The following is a 13,427-nucleotide window of genomic DNA, read 5'->3' as shown; positions in this document are numbered from 1 at the left end:
CTAATCGATTCAGACTTACTCAGTCTGGGGAAAGGGAAGGAAGCTGAGAGCCAGAGACCCTGCTCAACAGCATGTGACTACTGACCAGTGGCAGAGTCCTCTCATCACTCCTGACAAAGGTCCTGTCACCATGAACTGTGCCCTGTCTGCCTGTTATTCTCCTATTTCAGGAAATGGAGAGTCCCTCTGGAGTTTCACATCTGTCGCCACTAATCATAAGGACCTTCCAATATGCTAATAGGCGCCACAGGCTATGTTGATGGATGAGCCAGAGGTCCATGCTTCCAGCTCCCATGCTGGACCTCTTGTCCTCCCATTTCCACCCTGGCAGACCCTTAACCTGGAACCCACCAGAGCTGATTTCTGAGGGCAGATGCTTCCCTGTGTGAAGAGGAAGCTCAAAGGGTCTTGAAGAGATGACCCAGGGACCTTTCTAATGACTGTCACGCTGAGTCTGAGGGGTGGGGGATGTCATTGCTGAGGACCGTTGCATTTACGAGATGTCTTATCTTTATGGCAAAGGAGCAAATAGGACTGTAGATGTGATAAGGAGGGTGGTACCATTTGGAAAGCTTTCGTTCGGTCATGTGGGTCTGGGAGTCTGATGGAGAGCTGGATCCCTTCTCTCTCTCTCTCTCTCTCTCTCTCTCTCTCTCTCTCTCTCTCTCTCTCTCTGTGTGTGTGTGTGTGTATGTGTGTGTCTCCTTATAACCCTCAGATTCTATGAGTTGGGCCGGATGGTACACAACTGGTGATCTCAGTGGGGAGTCTGGGGACAATTCCTGGACCCACCCTCTCCACACCTCCCCAACTCTGTCTGCTGAACCTGGGGTATCCCCCCTCCCCAGCTTTACAAGTTCACCTCCATGTGGTTTCTTTCTCTCCCACGCTGGGGTGGCCCCTGTGGGAAACCCTGATGAGACCTTTGCCGTGGAGGGTTTAGGATGGGTTCAGTCAGTGACTCTGGAGAAAGCCCAGCAGTGCTCCCATGGGCTCCAGCATCCCAGGAAGGAGAATGCACAACACCTAGAAACGGCCACAGACCTTGCGGCACAACAAACAGAAAAACCCATACAAGAAAATGCAGCCAGCTACAAGGATTACAAAAGAGCGCTATTACAAAAGAGTTCTATTTGCTTTGTAGTAAGGCCAATGTCCCAATATGTCCAGAGTGATATATACAAAACCCAGGAGCTCAGGAAGAGGGGTAGGGACCCCACCACCTGTGAAGTCACTCATTCAGGGAATTCGTCTCCTCCCTTTCCCCCTAAAAGTTGAGCTATGCTACACAAGGGCAGGCAGACAGGTCCAAGCCCATCGTCCCAGCACTGAGTCCTTGATCCAACACAGCCAGTCTGGCTTTGGCATTCAAGTCCAGTTCGCATGTGATTTCGAAGGGAGGCTCTTAGCCCCTTTCCCATGTGGGTTGTAAGATCTGGGGAAGGGGGAGCCATGGCAGCACTGGTCCTGTGGGGATCTGGATCTCTTAGGCAATAGAAGTGATCTGGGCTTGCTTTTGCTTTCTGCAGAACAGAGTCCTGGGGCAAGGCCAGTTGCTGCTCTGGCTGTGAGGGTGACAGCAGAACAGGGTGGACATCAGCAGCGCCAGGGCGATGATAATGGCCAGCACCCACCGGATGACGCCAGGGTAGATGAAAGGCAGGATGAGGACAATGAGAAGAGCCAACAAGAGCAGGTGTACAGCCAAGCGCCGGGCAGCTACACGGTTGACATTCACTATGTCCTGATCATCTTCTCCTGTCCAGTTGGCTGGCCGCGCTGCTGAAGTGGCAGAACCCACTAGCCCCTGGGGACATAGGCGCACCTCTGGGTATGGCAGGGCCAGCCGCCTCACCATCGCCTCCTGGTCTCGCAGGCTGCAGATAAGACCTCCCGGGACAGCGGTGACCTTTCGGCACAGTGGACAGGGGATGGACCAGGTGTCTTCCTGCACATAGAGCAGAAGCTTCAGGCACACGGCACAGAAGGTGTGCTGACAGCTCAGCAGCTTGGGGCACCGGGCACAGTTGTAAGGCTCTCTGCACACCAAGCATTCCAGGTCAGCCTCCATAGAGATGCTGAGACGCCCAGTGGGTCCCAAGGCAATGATGGTGGTCGTGGTGGTGGCACCTGCTGAGATAGGCTGGGGGGCCTTAGTGCAGGATATTCTGGGTACGGAGTTGCTGAGATGAGGCTGTTCTGGGCAGGGGCATCCGCAAGGAGTGTCCACCGGTGCTGCCGGAACTTGCATGGATTCTGGCCCTGTGGAGACGCCTCCAGCCTCCTCTCTGCTCTCCCCAGGTACCTGCTGACAGCAGACGTCTGGCATCTTTCTCTCCTGGTTGTCAAGCTTGCTTCTCAGCTTACGTCGTCCCCTTCAGTTATTATTATTACTTTACTCGAAACCCAGGGTTAATCAGTAACTTGGAGACCTGGAGACTTTGAATTACCTGATAGAAGGGCCAAAGGGGGCGGAGTCTCATGAATCAGGACTTTCCTGTTGGGGCCCTGCCTGGTGAGTGTCTGTGTACATGACAACCAACTAAGACGCTGTGATGACAGAGGTCCCTCCCAAGCTCTGGGGTGCATCAGCGACCCCCCCATCAAGTTTCCTGGTCTGGGTAAATGAGGGGACTCCCCACAACCTTTTTAAAAAATTACATGTATTCTGTGTGTGTGTGTCATGGAACACATGTGGAGGCTGAAGGACTCTGAGAACCTGTTCTCTCTTCCCACCAGGTGGGTCCTAGGGATCAAACTCAGGTCGTCAGGGTTGATGGCAAGCGCCTTTTCTTGCTGGGCCCCCTCACTGGCCTTTAAAAATGCCAAGTGCCGGCCTTCAGGACTCAGAGTGGTGGATGTATTAGGCCTGGATGGGGTCTAAATAGCCACACAGTTCACAAACATTCATGTGGTCCTGATGAGGGTGACTGGGGAGCCTCACTTGGAGAAAGGCCTCCAGAGATGGGTTTCTGACCAGATCTGGGTTCCAGAATCAACGAGGCAAAGTGTGTGTGTGTGTGTGTGCTTTGAGCACACGGGTAAATGGTTGACCTGATGAAAGAGATGTGGTAGGGGAAGTGTTGGGAGCAGAAGAGAACAGAAAACCGAGTCTATCAAAGTGTCCGTTGGCCCATTCAGCTCTTTGTCATCCTGACAGCTGGATTAGCAGCCACTGGTCCCCAGGCATCTCATCGGTGTACCACAGGAACAGGTACCTTAAGAACAGGCACCATTGACTGTGTCCTCGGGGGCCATGAGCACAAGCTGCCATTTATTTGGGCCTTCTCAGAGCAAACTCTCAGAGAAGAGGAGGCCTGGGTCCTCACCTGTGGTCTCCTGGAATCCCAGCTCTATAAGGAAGGTCTGGGCGCAGGAGCAGGGTGTTGGCCTCCTGGCTGCCTGCCAAGGGGCCTTCCACAGGGGCAGGACCCAGTCGTGTCCAAGGTCTGGTTCCCAGTCTCGTGGAACTCAGCCATGTCAATAGGTGCAGGTTCGATTGACCTCCGGGCAGCCGGCTTGAGCTGGCAGGACTCACATGGGGTGGCAGATAGGACGCAGCATGGCAGTTATGAAATTCTGTCCCCCTTACTATGCCTGGGATGCTAGATCTGGGATGGATGTCCTCGCCCTCAAAAAAAAAAATGCCTCCACAGCCACCCCAGAGATTGCTGTCAGTGACTACTGGGGTCCAGCTCTTTGAATTAAGCCCTTCCCTCCTCCCCAAGGGTGGTGCTGCAGGCTCAGCCCCTGTGTGTGGAGCCCCCAGCAGGCAGAGGCCACTGATTTTTCCATTGTCTCCCCCCCCCCCGCCCCCCCCGTGGCCCTCTCACTCTGAATCCCAACCCCAATTTCTATTCTTTTCTGCCTTAGGCTGGGTAAATGGTGATTTCTCTACCACAGTTTCTGCCAAGTTCACTTAAAGGGGCCTTGGCTCTAGCACTGGATATCTGTGCCCAGTACGTTTCCCACTTTCTGACTGACAGTGGCCTGTCTTCACTTTGGGTGATCACTGCTCCCCCATAGCCCTCTTGTGTGGCCCCACATCATGAGCTTCAGGGTGGAGACTGGTTAATGCCTTGAGATTTAAGGAGGGAGAACCAGTTAGCATATTCCATCCGGCTGCCTGTGATGATTGGTTCCGGCCTAAGCAAAGCCAATGAGATTGGATTCTGGGACTCCTGTTGGAACTCCTGTTGAGGGTGGCTTTCTCCTGGGTTCCCAAGCTTAAGCCCTCGGGCAGGGGACAGGGCCACAGTGTGCAAAGAACTTGCCCAGGAAGAAGATCAAGGCATGAGACATTCTTTTAGCACCTGGATCTGGCCATGCCTGAAGTCAGAGAAAGTTATGTGTAGATTTTTCAATTATATTAGTGATGAAACCTACTTCTCTTTTTCTTAGTGCTCGGACTAGAACCCTCATGCACCCAACTCCCCAGTTCCTAGTAAGTCAGTTCAAACTGGATTCCTGTTTCCTGCAAGTGAAAGATACCTGGATAGCACCACAGTAGCTGAGGAAAAGCAGCTTCCGCTCTCTTGTGAGTGAGAGTCCACAAGACAGCATGCACACAGCCACGGTGACGCAGCGTGTCACCCTGCTAAGATGCTGGCTTTCCCTGCTTTAGCCTCGGGGAGTGTTCCTTTCTGTTTGCTGGGTCTAGACGGGGTTGAGGAGGGGAGGGGAGAAACTTGTCTGGCCACATTCATTTATTATATAATAAATATATAATAAAATTAAAATTAAAAAAAATCAGGCAGACTGCAGAGAGACGTGGGATGGCCAATGTCTTCTCTCTCTCCCACCCACCTATGGGAAGTCAGGTTCTCAGGAGGTCATTAAGGAAAGGCTAGGGGATGTAGCTCAGTTGATAGAGTGTTTGCCTAGTGCATGAAGTCCTGGGTTCAATCTCCAGAGCAGCATAAACCAGGCCTGGTGGTGCACACCTGTAATCTCAGCCTTTGAGAGATAGAGGCTGGAGGATCAGGAGTTCAGGGTCATCCTCAGCGACATAGTGAGTTCATGGCCAGCTGGAATACATAAGACCCTGTGTCAGAATATGAGGGGGAGGGGCAGAGAGACAGCGCAGTGGGGGAAAGGACTTGCCATGGAAGCCTGCGGACCTGAGTTTGATCCTCAGAACCCATGTAAAACGCTGATTCCCTGGTGTGCGAGCATCTGTAATTCCAGCACCCCACGATGGGGGTGGAGAGAGGAGAATCATCCAGAAGCCCGAGGGCCAGCCAGACACAAGTTCAAAGCTTTAGCAGCAATAGCAACAAGGACCCTGCCTCTCAACAAGGTGGAAGGAGAGAACCAACTCCCAAACGTCATCCTCTGACCTTCAGGGGAGCACAGGGGAGCACACAGGTGGGGGTGGACATGAGGGAAGAAACACTGAGGAGACTGAAATGTGATCAAGGAAGGACACTTGGGGTTCCTGTCTGAAGAACAACCTTTTGATGTCCTTGGGTAACTGTCAAGGGACTGAAAATGTGGGTTGGAGGCAGATGCTTCTCCAGCGTGACCGAGGCCCTGGGTTAAATCTTATCAATGCAAAAGATAAAATCATAGTCGAAGTAACCAAAAAATTACAGAAAGATACAGTGGAGAATATGAGCCGGGAGTGGTGACTCAGACCTGCAATTCTAGGACTCCAAATACTGAGGCAGAAGGATGGCATATAAAGGAGGGCCTGGGTTAGATGGTGAGTTCTAGGCCAGTGTGGGCTATAGAATGAAACCCTGTGTCCAATAAAACAAAGCGAAGTAAAATGTGACCCCTGAGACCTGACCTCCGTTATCAGTGGGTCCCTTCATGTTTTCTTCATCTTGGCTTGCAAACTGACTTTGCCTGCTCCCCCCCCCCCCGCCCTTCCTTTTCCTTTCTCCCTTCCTTTCTTTGTTGATACAGGTCCTCCCCATGTAGCTCAGGCTGGTTTTGAATGCAGTCCTCCTGCCTCACCCTCCCCAGCGTTGTGACTACAAGTGTGGGAGTCCACACTTAGCCTCACAATTTTGTCTCACGAAGGGTGCCTGACGTAGCCATCAGCTGAACCAACTTCCCAGCTGGAGATCTGGCTCCTGTCGATTTGCTGTGTGCGGTTTGGCAAGACTTTAAACCTCACCTAAGCTTGATTTGATAGAAAGGGGACAGCAACAGGTCGGAACATTGGGAAGCCCCTCATCCTTATTGGATCCTGCTCAGGGACCAGTGTGCTCTGGTAACTGATCTGGGTGTAACTCAAGCCTCTCCCAGGGACTTGAGAAGACCTGAGCTGATCAGGTAGGGCGTCTGAAAGGGAAGTGACTCTGACAGGCTTGGGGCACAGCCTGAAGTCATCCATCCTGGGGGAGGTACAAACGGTTCCTGAAGACTGAACCCGCCCAGCAGGGTAGAATGCACCCTGTGGCGCGTGTGCCGTGGTGTTGGGATCCTTCCAGCTCTCCAAGTCAAATTTTCGATTGTTTTATCATGCAGATTGTACATTGCTCTACAGATACAAACCTTAATTTTCAGTAAAGCTTGTGGGGTTCTGTTTGTTTGTTCGTTTTTGCTTGGAGCTGCAGACTCTCCATTCTGAGGCTTCCGACAGCCTGGGGGCGATACAGACTTGAGTGATGGTGGAATGTTCTGCCTCAAAGCCAGTAGAAACCAAGAGGTAGCAGCAGTTAGAGGGGACTGTCCTGGAAGTCACACTGCTGATGTCACCTGATCAAGATACTTCCACCTAGCTGGGCAGCGGTGGCGAGTGCCTTTGATCCCAGCACTCGGGAGGCAGAGCCAGGAGGATCTCTGTGAGTTTGAGGCCAGCCTGGTCTACAGAGCAAGATCCAGGACAGGCTCCAAAGCTGCACAAAGAAACCTTGTCTCAAAACAAAACAGAACAAAACAAAACAAAACAAAACAAAACAAAACAAAACAAAACAAAACGATACTTCCACCTGAGCTTTAGGTCTAGCCCATGCCTGATCCTCTTAGGATCAGCTCACCCTGGGGATGCAGACAGCCAAGTCCTGGCCAGCTACACACACACACACACACACACACACACACACACACACACACACACACACACACTTCTTTTATCTTCTGGAACTGGCTACCTGCAGTCTTCTCTCACATTTTTGTCCCAGAATTCTCTGCTATGTGCTTTTAGACCTTAGCGACAGTAAAAACTAAGTACCAAACAAACAAACTTGGTTCTGTCAATCCTGACTTTACCACTAACGTATTTACTTGCGACATCCACCCCCAGCCTCTCCCCTATTTGGGGCAGTGCTGGGAGTCAAACCCAGGGACTCGCTCCGTCATCAGGCTACTTTCTCAGTCTCAGAAACCTTATTTTTTTAGATTTATTCCTTCTACTTTTCTGCATATGAGTGCTTTGCCTGCATGCGTGTCTGTGCCCACAGAGTGCAGAAGAAGACATGGGATCCCCTGGAACTGGAGTTATAGATGGTTGTGAGCTGCCTTGTAGGTTCTGGGAATCAAGCCTGGGTCCTCTCCAAGATCAGCTAGTGCTCTTAACTGCTAAGCCATTTCTCCAGTTTTCTGAAGGCTCTGGTGGAGTTGTGTTTTGGGGACCACTCTGACTGCTTTCTCCAACAGTTTTGAAACCTGTTCCTATATCCGGAGGCCAGGCCAGGACCCTGGATGTGACAGTCCTCAGTATCCCCTCACACAACATGGAAACTGGTCTAGAGGAGATGAGCTTGAAGGGACACTTGGCTTCCCCGATGGTATGTTCTGTCCACACCACTCAGATGTTCTGAACTGTACAGTTGTCTGCTTCCCAGTTTTACACTGGCTACCAAGCAGCTCAGCCACAGTAACAGTAAAATACCACTTGTAGTACACACTGCCCTATTCTCTCAGCTTGTACTTTCTACTCCACTTTATGGCCTACCCAGTCTTGGTGCCTGGTATTTGATTTATTTGTTTGTTTGTTTTTCGAGACAGGGTTTCTCCATGTAGTTTTGTTTTGGTGCCTGTCCTGGATCTCACTCTGTAGACCAAGCTGGCCTCGAACTCCCCGAGGTCTGCCTGGCTCTGCCTCCTGAGTGCTGGGATTAAAGGCGTGTGCCACCGCCGTCCGGCCGGTATTTGATTTTTGTATTTACATTTTGTTTGTAACCATTTGTTGTGAGCAATCCCAGGGCTTTCTGATTAAGAAGAAATGAAGATTTAAAAAAATGAAGTAGAGGGAGAGACGGCAAACAGGCCAGAAGGCAGAGATGGCAGGGAGAGTGGGCACTACCTGGCGTCCTCAAGACTAAAACCCTGGGGGGTCTCCCTGGAGTTGGCGTGTGCCTATCGTAGTGAGAACATTTCTCTGCCTGTTCCTACTCACATTCCAGGGAGCAGAGATGGGGATGTGGTTCACTGGACCATGTGAAATTAAGCCTCCCAAGTACAATTTGTGATCCATTAAATCACTCTCTGGGGTGTTCAGCCTGAGCTCAGGAGGCTGCCTGAGCACCCCCTCTTTTCTCTCCAAGTGTCAGGTTTCACCTTCATGGAAACTCCCCAAAAGAAAGAACATTTGACTAGAAAATAATGAGAGTCCTGAGCACATGGGCTTTAGTGGCAGGTGTAAAGGCTGCTTTTCTGAGTAGACTGATAGGTCAAACAGACCCTGAGTTCAAACTTGAGCTGTGCGTCCTTGGGGAACCAGTTTAACCTCTCTGATTTTTAGTTTAATCATCTTCTTAATGGAGATGAAAATGGTGTACTTTTTGTTCCAAATCATTTGATTCTAAGAGTTGAAAAATTCACTCGAGCTGTGGTAACTCACAGAGACTGAGGACGCTCTGTGGCTCGTGTCACAGAGTTCCAGAAGGGGTGTGGTGTATTTCGAGCACGTGGCTCCTGAGAGCTAACATTAGGTAAGTGTGGTCCTTGGTGTAGTCATCCACAACACACCTGAGAAGTAAATATCATTTCTACTTTGCACAAGAGGAAACTGGGTCACAGAGAGATTAAGTCAGATTACACAGCTCACAAATGGAACGGCACTTGGGACACGGTCCAGAGAGTCCCGACTACTGAGCCAACACTCCAAGGGCTGCGGGACTGCCTCCCTGCTGAGGCTCCCCCAGGTGGCCGTGCATAGCGCTCAGTGCCACCCTCAGTTTCCTCACCCATAAGGAGTTCTTTTGTGCGTATGCGGGCGTGTTGGTGTGACTACACATGTCCACGTGTGTGCATATGGAGGGCAAAGGAGAACCTCAACTGTCGTACTTTTTTTTTTAAGTTCTCCAACTTTATTTGACACTCAGCAGCTTAGTTCTCATCCACGTTGACATCTGTAGATTTTTGAACGTGGTAACAGGTACGTAAGTTACCAATGTGTACAGCTTGTTTGGTGAGTCCTCATCCTCATTTCTGGACAAAGGTACACGGATATGGTATGGAACATTCCTTATTCCGACGGCTTTATTGAGCCTGGTATCAATGCGCACATCTGGAGTCCCCATCTCCTTCACGGCAAATTTCCGGATTTCTTTGAGTGTCCTAGGGGCACGCTTCTTGAAGCCCACTCCATGGATGCGCTTGTGAATGTTGATGGTGTATTTTCGGGTCACCACCTTGTTGATGGCAGAAAGGCTCTACTTCTTCTCGCCACCCTTCTTTGCGGGAGCCATTCTGCTGGGCCCAGCTGTCATTCTTTAATTAACGGTTCATGCAGGAATTGTGCTGATTGATTTCTGTCAAGCTGACACAAAGTGGTGTCACTTGGGAAGAGGGAACCTCAACTGAGGAACTGCCTCCATTCGACTGGCCCATGGGCATGCCTGTGGGGCGTTTTCATGATTGTTAATGATGTAGAAGGGCCCAGTCCACTGTGGGTGGTGGCATTCCTAGGCAGGTGGGCATGGTTATATTAGAAAAGTAGCTGAGTCAGCCAAAGAGAGCGAGCCAGTAAACAGCATTCCACCATGGTCTCTGCTTCAGTTTGTGCCTTGAGCTCCTGCCCCGGCTTTCCCTAATTATGGACTGTGACCTCTAAGCCAAATTAACACTTTCCTCCCCAAGCTGCTTCTGGTCAATGTTTTATTACCAATGGAAAGCAAACCAGGACATATGTATACTGTATTTACATCATTTCCACTCTGGTCTCTCCCCACAATTCCTCCTGTGTCCCCCCAACTCCTTCCATAATTATTAACGTTTTACACATAACACATATAACCCACCAAGCCTGTTTAGTGTTACTCTTATGTACATGCACGTGTGTTTAGGACTAACTACTTGGGACTGGAGAACTTACTGGGGGCTTCTCCCTGGAGAAAACTGATTCTCCTGCCCTCCACAGCCATCAGTTGCTGTAGCTTTCCTATAGGGACGGGGTCCTGCGATATTGTCCCCCATTCTCTTTGGCTTGTTGACTAAGGTGTTCCTAGTGCATGTCTTGTGACCGTATTGCTGATATTTCGTGGGTGCCGAGTCCCTGTTGTGTCAAGAAGATACCATCTTGCCGCAGATATCTTGGCCCTGTGCCTTTTCCAATCTTTCTGTTACCTCTCCCACTGTGTTCTCTAAACCTTACATGTAGGAGGTGTGTTATCAGTTGGGGTCGGTACCCACAATCACTTATCCTCTGCATTTTGGCCAGTTGTGGATCTTTGTAGTAGCCTCCATCTGCTGCAGAAAGAAGCTTTTTTTTTTTTTTAAATGAGAGGTGACAGCTGCACTTATCTGTGGATATAAGGATAAGTATTTAGAATATAGTTAGAAATTATATTGGTTTAGGAAAACGGCTATGGTAGATTCTCCTCTGCGGTCTATGACCTCTCCAGCCACCGTCCTCAGCTAGGTTCACTCTGTCAGGTGTGAGTTGGGCCTGTTTGCTGGTTTTGGGACTGAGTCTCCCATGGGCTTGGGGCTCACCAAACATGCTAGGCTGAGAAACTTCTTTTCTTTATTCTCTTTTTAAAAGATTTATTTATTTAATGTACATTGGGCTTTGCCTGCATATATGTCTGTATGAGGATGTTAGATCCCCTGGAACTGGAGTTACAGACAGTTGTGAACTGTCATGTGGATGCTGGGAATTGAACCTGGATCCTTTGGAAGAGCAGCCAGTGCTCTTAACCTCTGAACCATCTCTCCAGCCCGAGACACTTATTTTCTACTGGTTAGCTCTCATGGTGCTGGAAGGCGCTGTCCAGGCTGCTGGGGGAGAAAAGGCATGACAGTCTTTCTCCTCTAGGGATTCTGTGAGCTACAGTACCAATGTGCTAGGCAAGGTGTGGCCGCTTGCGCAGCAGGGCATGACTCTTAAGGCGGCAAAGCAACTGCTTTCTGATTGGACTGGAGAGCTGCTGGGGTCGGGGGTCGGGGGTTGGGGTGGGATTCATGTCCAATGTCATAAACCTGTCAAAAGCCTGGAGAGGTCATAGGCTAAAGTGGGGAAGCTAATACTGCTGCCTTACTAAATGGGCATGTTACACTTGTCAAATCGCCTTCTAAATCCTCGTGTTACGCCCACAGATGAGTGCTGCTGTCAACTCTTGTCAGAGATGCTTCTTTTTACATCAGGCAGCAGATACTTCAGAGAGTCCTAGTTGGTCAGGGTGCTGAGAGAAAGTGACCGATGAACACTCCACCCTAAATGGGATATAGCTCCAAGGCTCATGGGACATTGCAGAACAGGGCTTAGAAAGAAGGTAACAGCCAGAGAAAGGGGTGGAGTGATGTAGAACACCGTGTTCCAGGGGTGACCTAGCCACTGTGCTCTTGAACCCTCAGGGGCTGTGATTGTCTGCCTGTCAACCTCTGTCACAGAAAGCAGAGGGTCTCACGAGGCCCCACCTCTCCCTGAGGAGTTCACGGTTTCTGGGTCAAGGAGAGACGTTTTCTTCAGTAGTGTAGCCACTGCCAGGACACCCGTGCTCCAGAAAGAAATCCTAATGAAACACACACACACACACACACACACACACACACACACACACACACACACGAAGGAGGACTAGCCTGGAAGAGAATCAGCTGAGGGGAGCTGAGGAAGCCTTGGATGAAGACGTAAAGAACAGATGAAGTCCTGAGTGAATGCATACAATTCAATCACAGGTGGAGCTTGTGTGTGAGAGAGAGTTCAGGAGATGAGACAGGAATCCAGAGAGCTGGGGACGGGCCAGCCTTGTTATTTTACGACAACCCTCTTGCAAGAACAAACCAAGGTCCCATGAGAAAGAACATCAGTTTCTTCCAAGGGTAATATCCTCAACGACCTAATCATCTCTTGCTTAAGGGTTCCACCCTCTTCCACGTTGCCATCCCGGTGACCCAGCTTCCAGCACTTGAGACACTGGAGGCCATATTCAAACCATAACCAATGCACAGGACATGTGACCCAGCGATTCCACACCAGGTGGACATCCAGCAGAATTGAAAACGGAGCCTTGGCTATCTGTCCACTCGTATTCCCAGCATCTCCACCAATAACAGCTAAAATGAGGAATTCACCCAGGTGCCCATCAGTGAAAGCAGGTGAGCAGACTGAGGTAGAGCCACCCATGAAGGTATTACTCAGCCTCCACAATGACGGTAGTTCAGACACGAGCTGCAATGATGTGCTTTGAGGACAGTATGCTAAGTGAAACAAGCTGGCCATAAAAAGGAGCCTATGATTCCATTTATGTGAGGCACTTAGAGCAATCAAAACACAAGGCAGAACGTCAAGTGCTGGTTGCCAGGGACTGGGGGAAGGGGGAACGGAGAATTATTGTGTAATGTTTAGAGAGTTTCAGTTTTACAAGATGAAAAGCATTGTGGGGGGTGGACGGTGATGACGACCGCGTGTGTTATGCAAGTGTTCGATGCTATTGAAAGATGTGTTTGAAATAGAGGTGGTAAGTTTTATGTGATATGGATTTTTACAACAATAAAATGAGGCAATACCATAAAGTTGAAAGAAGCTTAAGGTGAACAGCAGCGTATCTTCCAGGGCATTCTACCATCAGTGTTCAATGACACCTGTTCGTATCTCGGTCCGTCCTTTCTACCATCCTCAAATCATCCTATCTTACACAAGTCAAGTCCGTTTGAGGTATCACCTCACTTAGTCTCCCTTAAATGCTATCTTTTAAATAATATTAGCAATGCCATCTTCTACCTGTATAGGATTTTTGTTGTTGTTGTTTTTGCTAAAGATTTGTTTGGTTTTGTTTCATGTGATAGGTGTTTTGCCTGCCTGTATGTATGTATGTATATCTTGTGTGTGCCTGGGGCCGGAGAAGGCCAGAAGAGGGCATCAGATGCCCTGGAACTGGAGTTACAGATGGTTGTGAGCCACCACATGGGTGCTAGGAATGGAACCTGGGTCCTCTGCAGCAACAGCCAGTGCTCTAACCACTGAGCAGTCTCTCCAGCCCCACTTTTGTTTTCTAAGATAGGGTCTTACTATATATTCCAAGCTGGCC

At 49.9% G+C, this 13,427-nt stretch overlaps 1 protein-coding gene and 1 pseudogene across 1 annotated transcript; both read right to left on the bottom strand.

The window, feature by feature from the left end:
* Window positions 1-1,088: 1,088 nt before the first annotated feature.
* Rnf186 (ring finger protein 186) lies at window positions 1,089-2,428 on the bottom strand. Its single transcript, XM_059256225.1, has one exon. It carries the CDS (start codon window positions 2,327-2,329, stop codon window positions 1,487-1,489), a length of 843 nt encoding a protein of 280 aa, XP_059112208.1. The 5' UTR covers window positions 2,330-2,428; the 3' UTR covers window positions 1,089-1,486.
* A 6,854-nt stretch (window positions 2,429-9,282) lies between these two features.
* Window positions 9,283-9,644, bottom strand: LOC131905257 (large ribosomal subunit protein eL31-like; annotated as a pseudogene).
* Between the last annotated feature and the right edge of the window lie 3,783 nt (window positions 9,645-13,427).

Source organism: Peromyscus eremicus, chromosome 2, assembly GCF_949786415.1.
Source record: "Peromyscus eremicus chromosome 2, PerEre_H2_v1, whole genome shotgun sequence".
Classification (NCBI taxonomy): Eukaryota; Metazoa; Chordata; class Mammalia; order Rodentia; family Cricetidae; genus Peromyscus; species Peromyscus eremicus.
The sequence above is the reverse complement of the archived record's forward strand: the minus strand, read 5'-3'. Positions and strand labels throughout refer to the sequence as shown.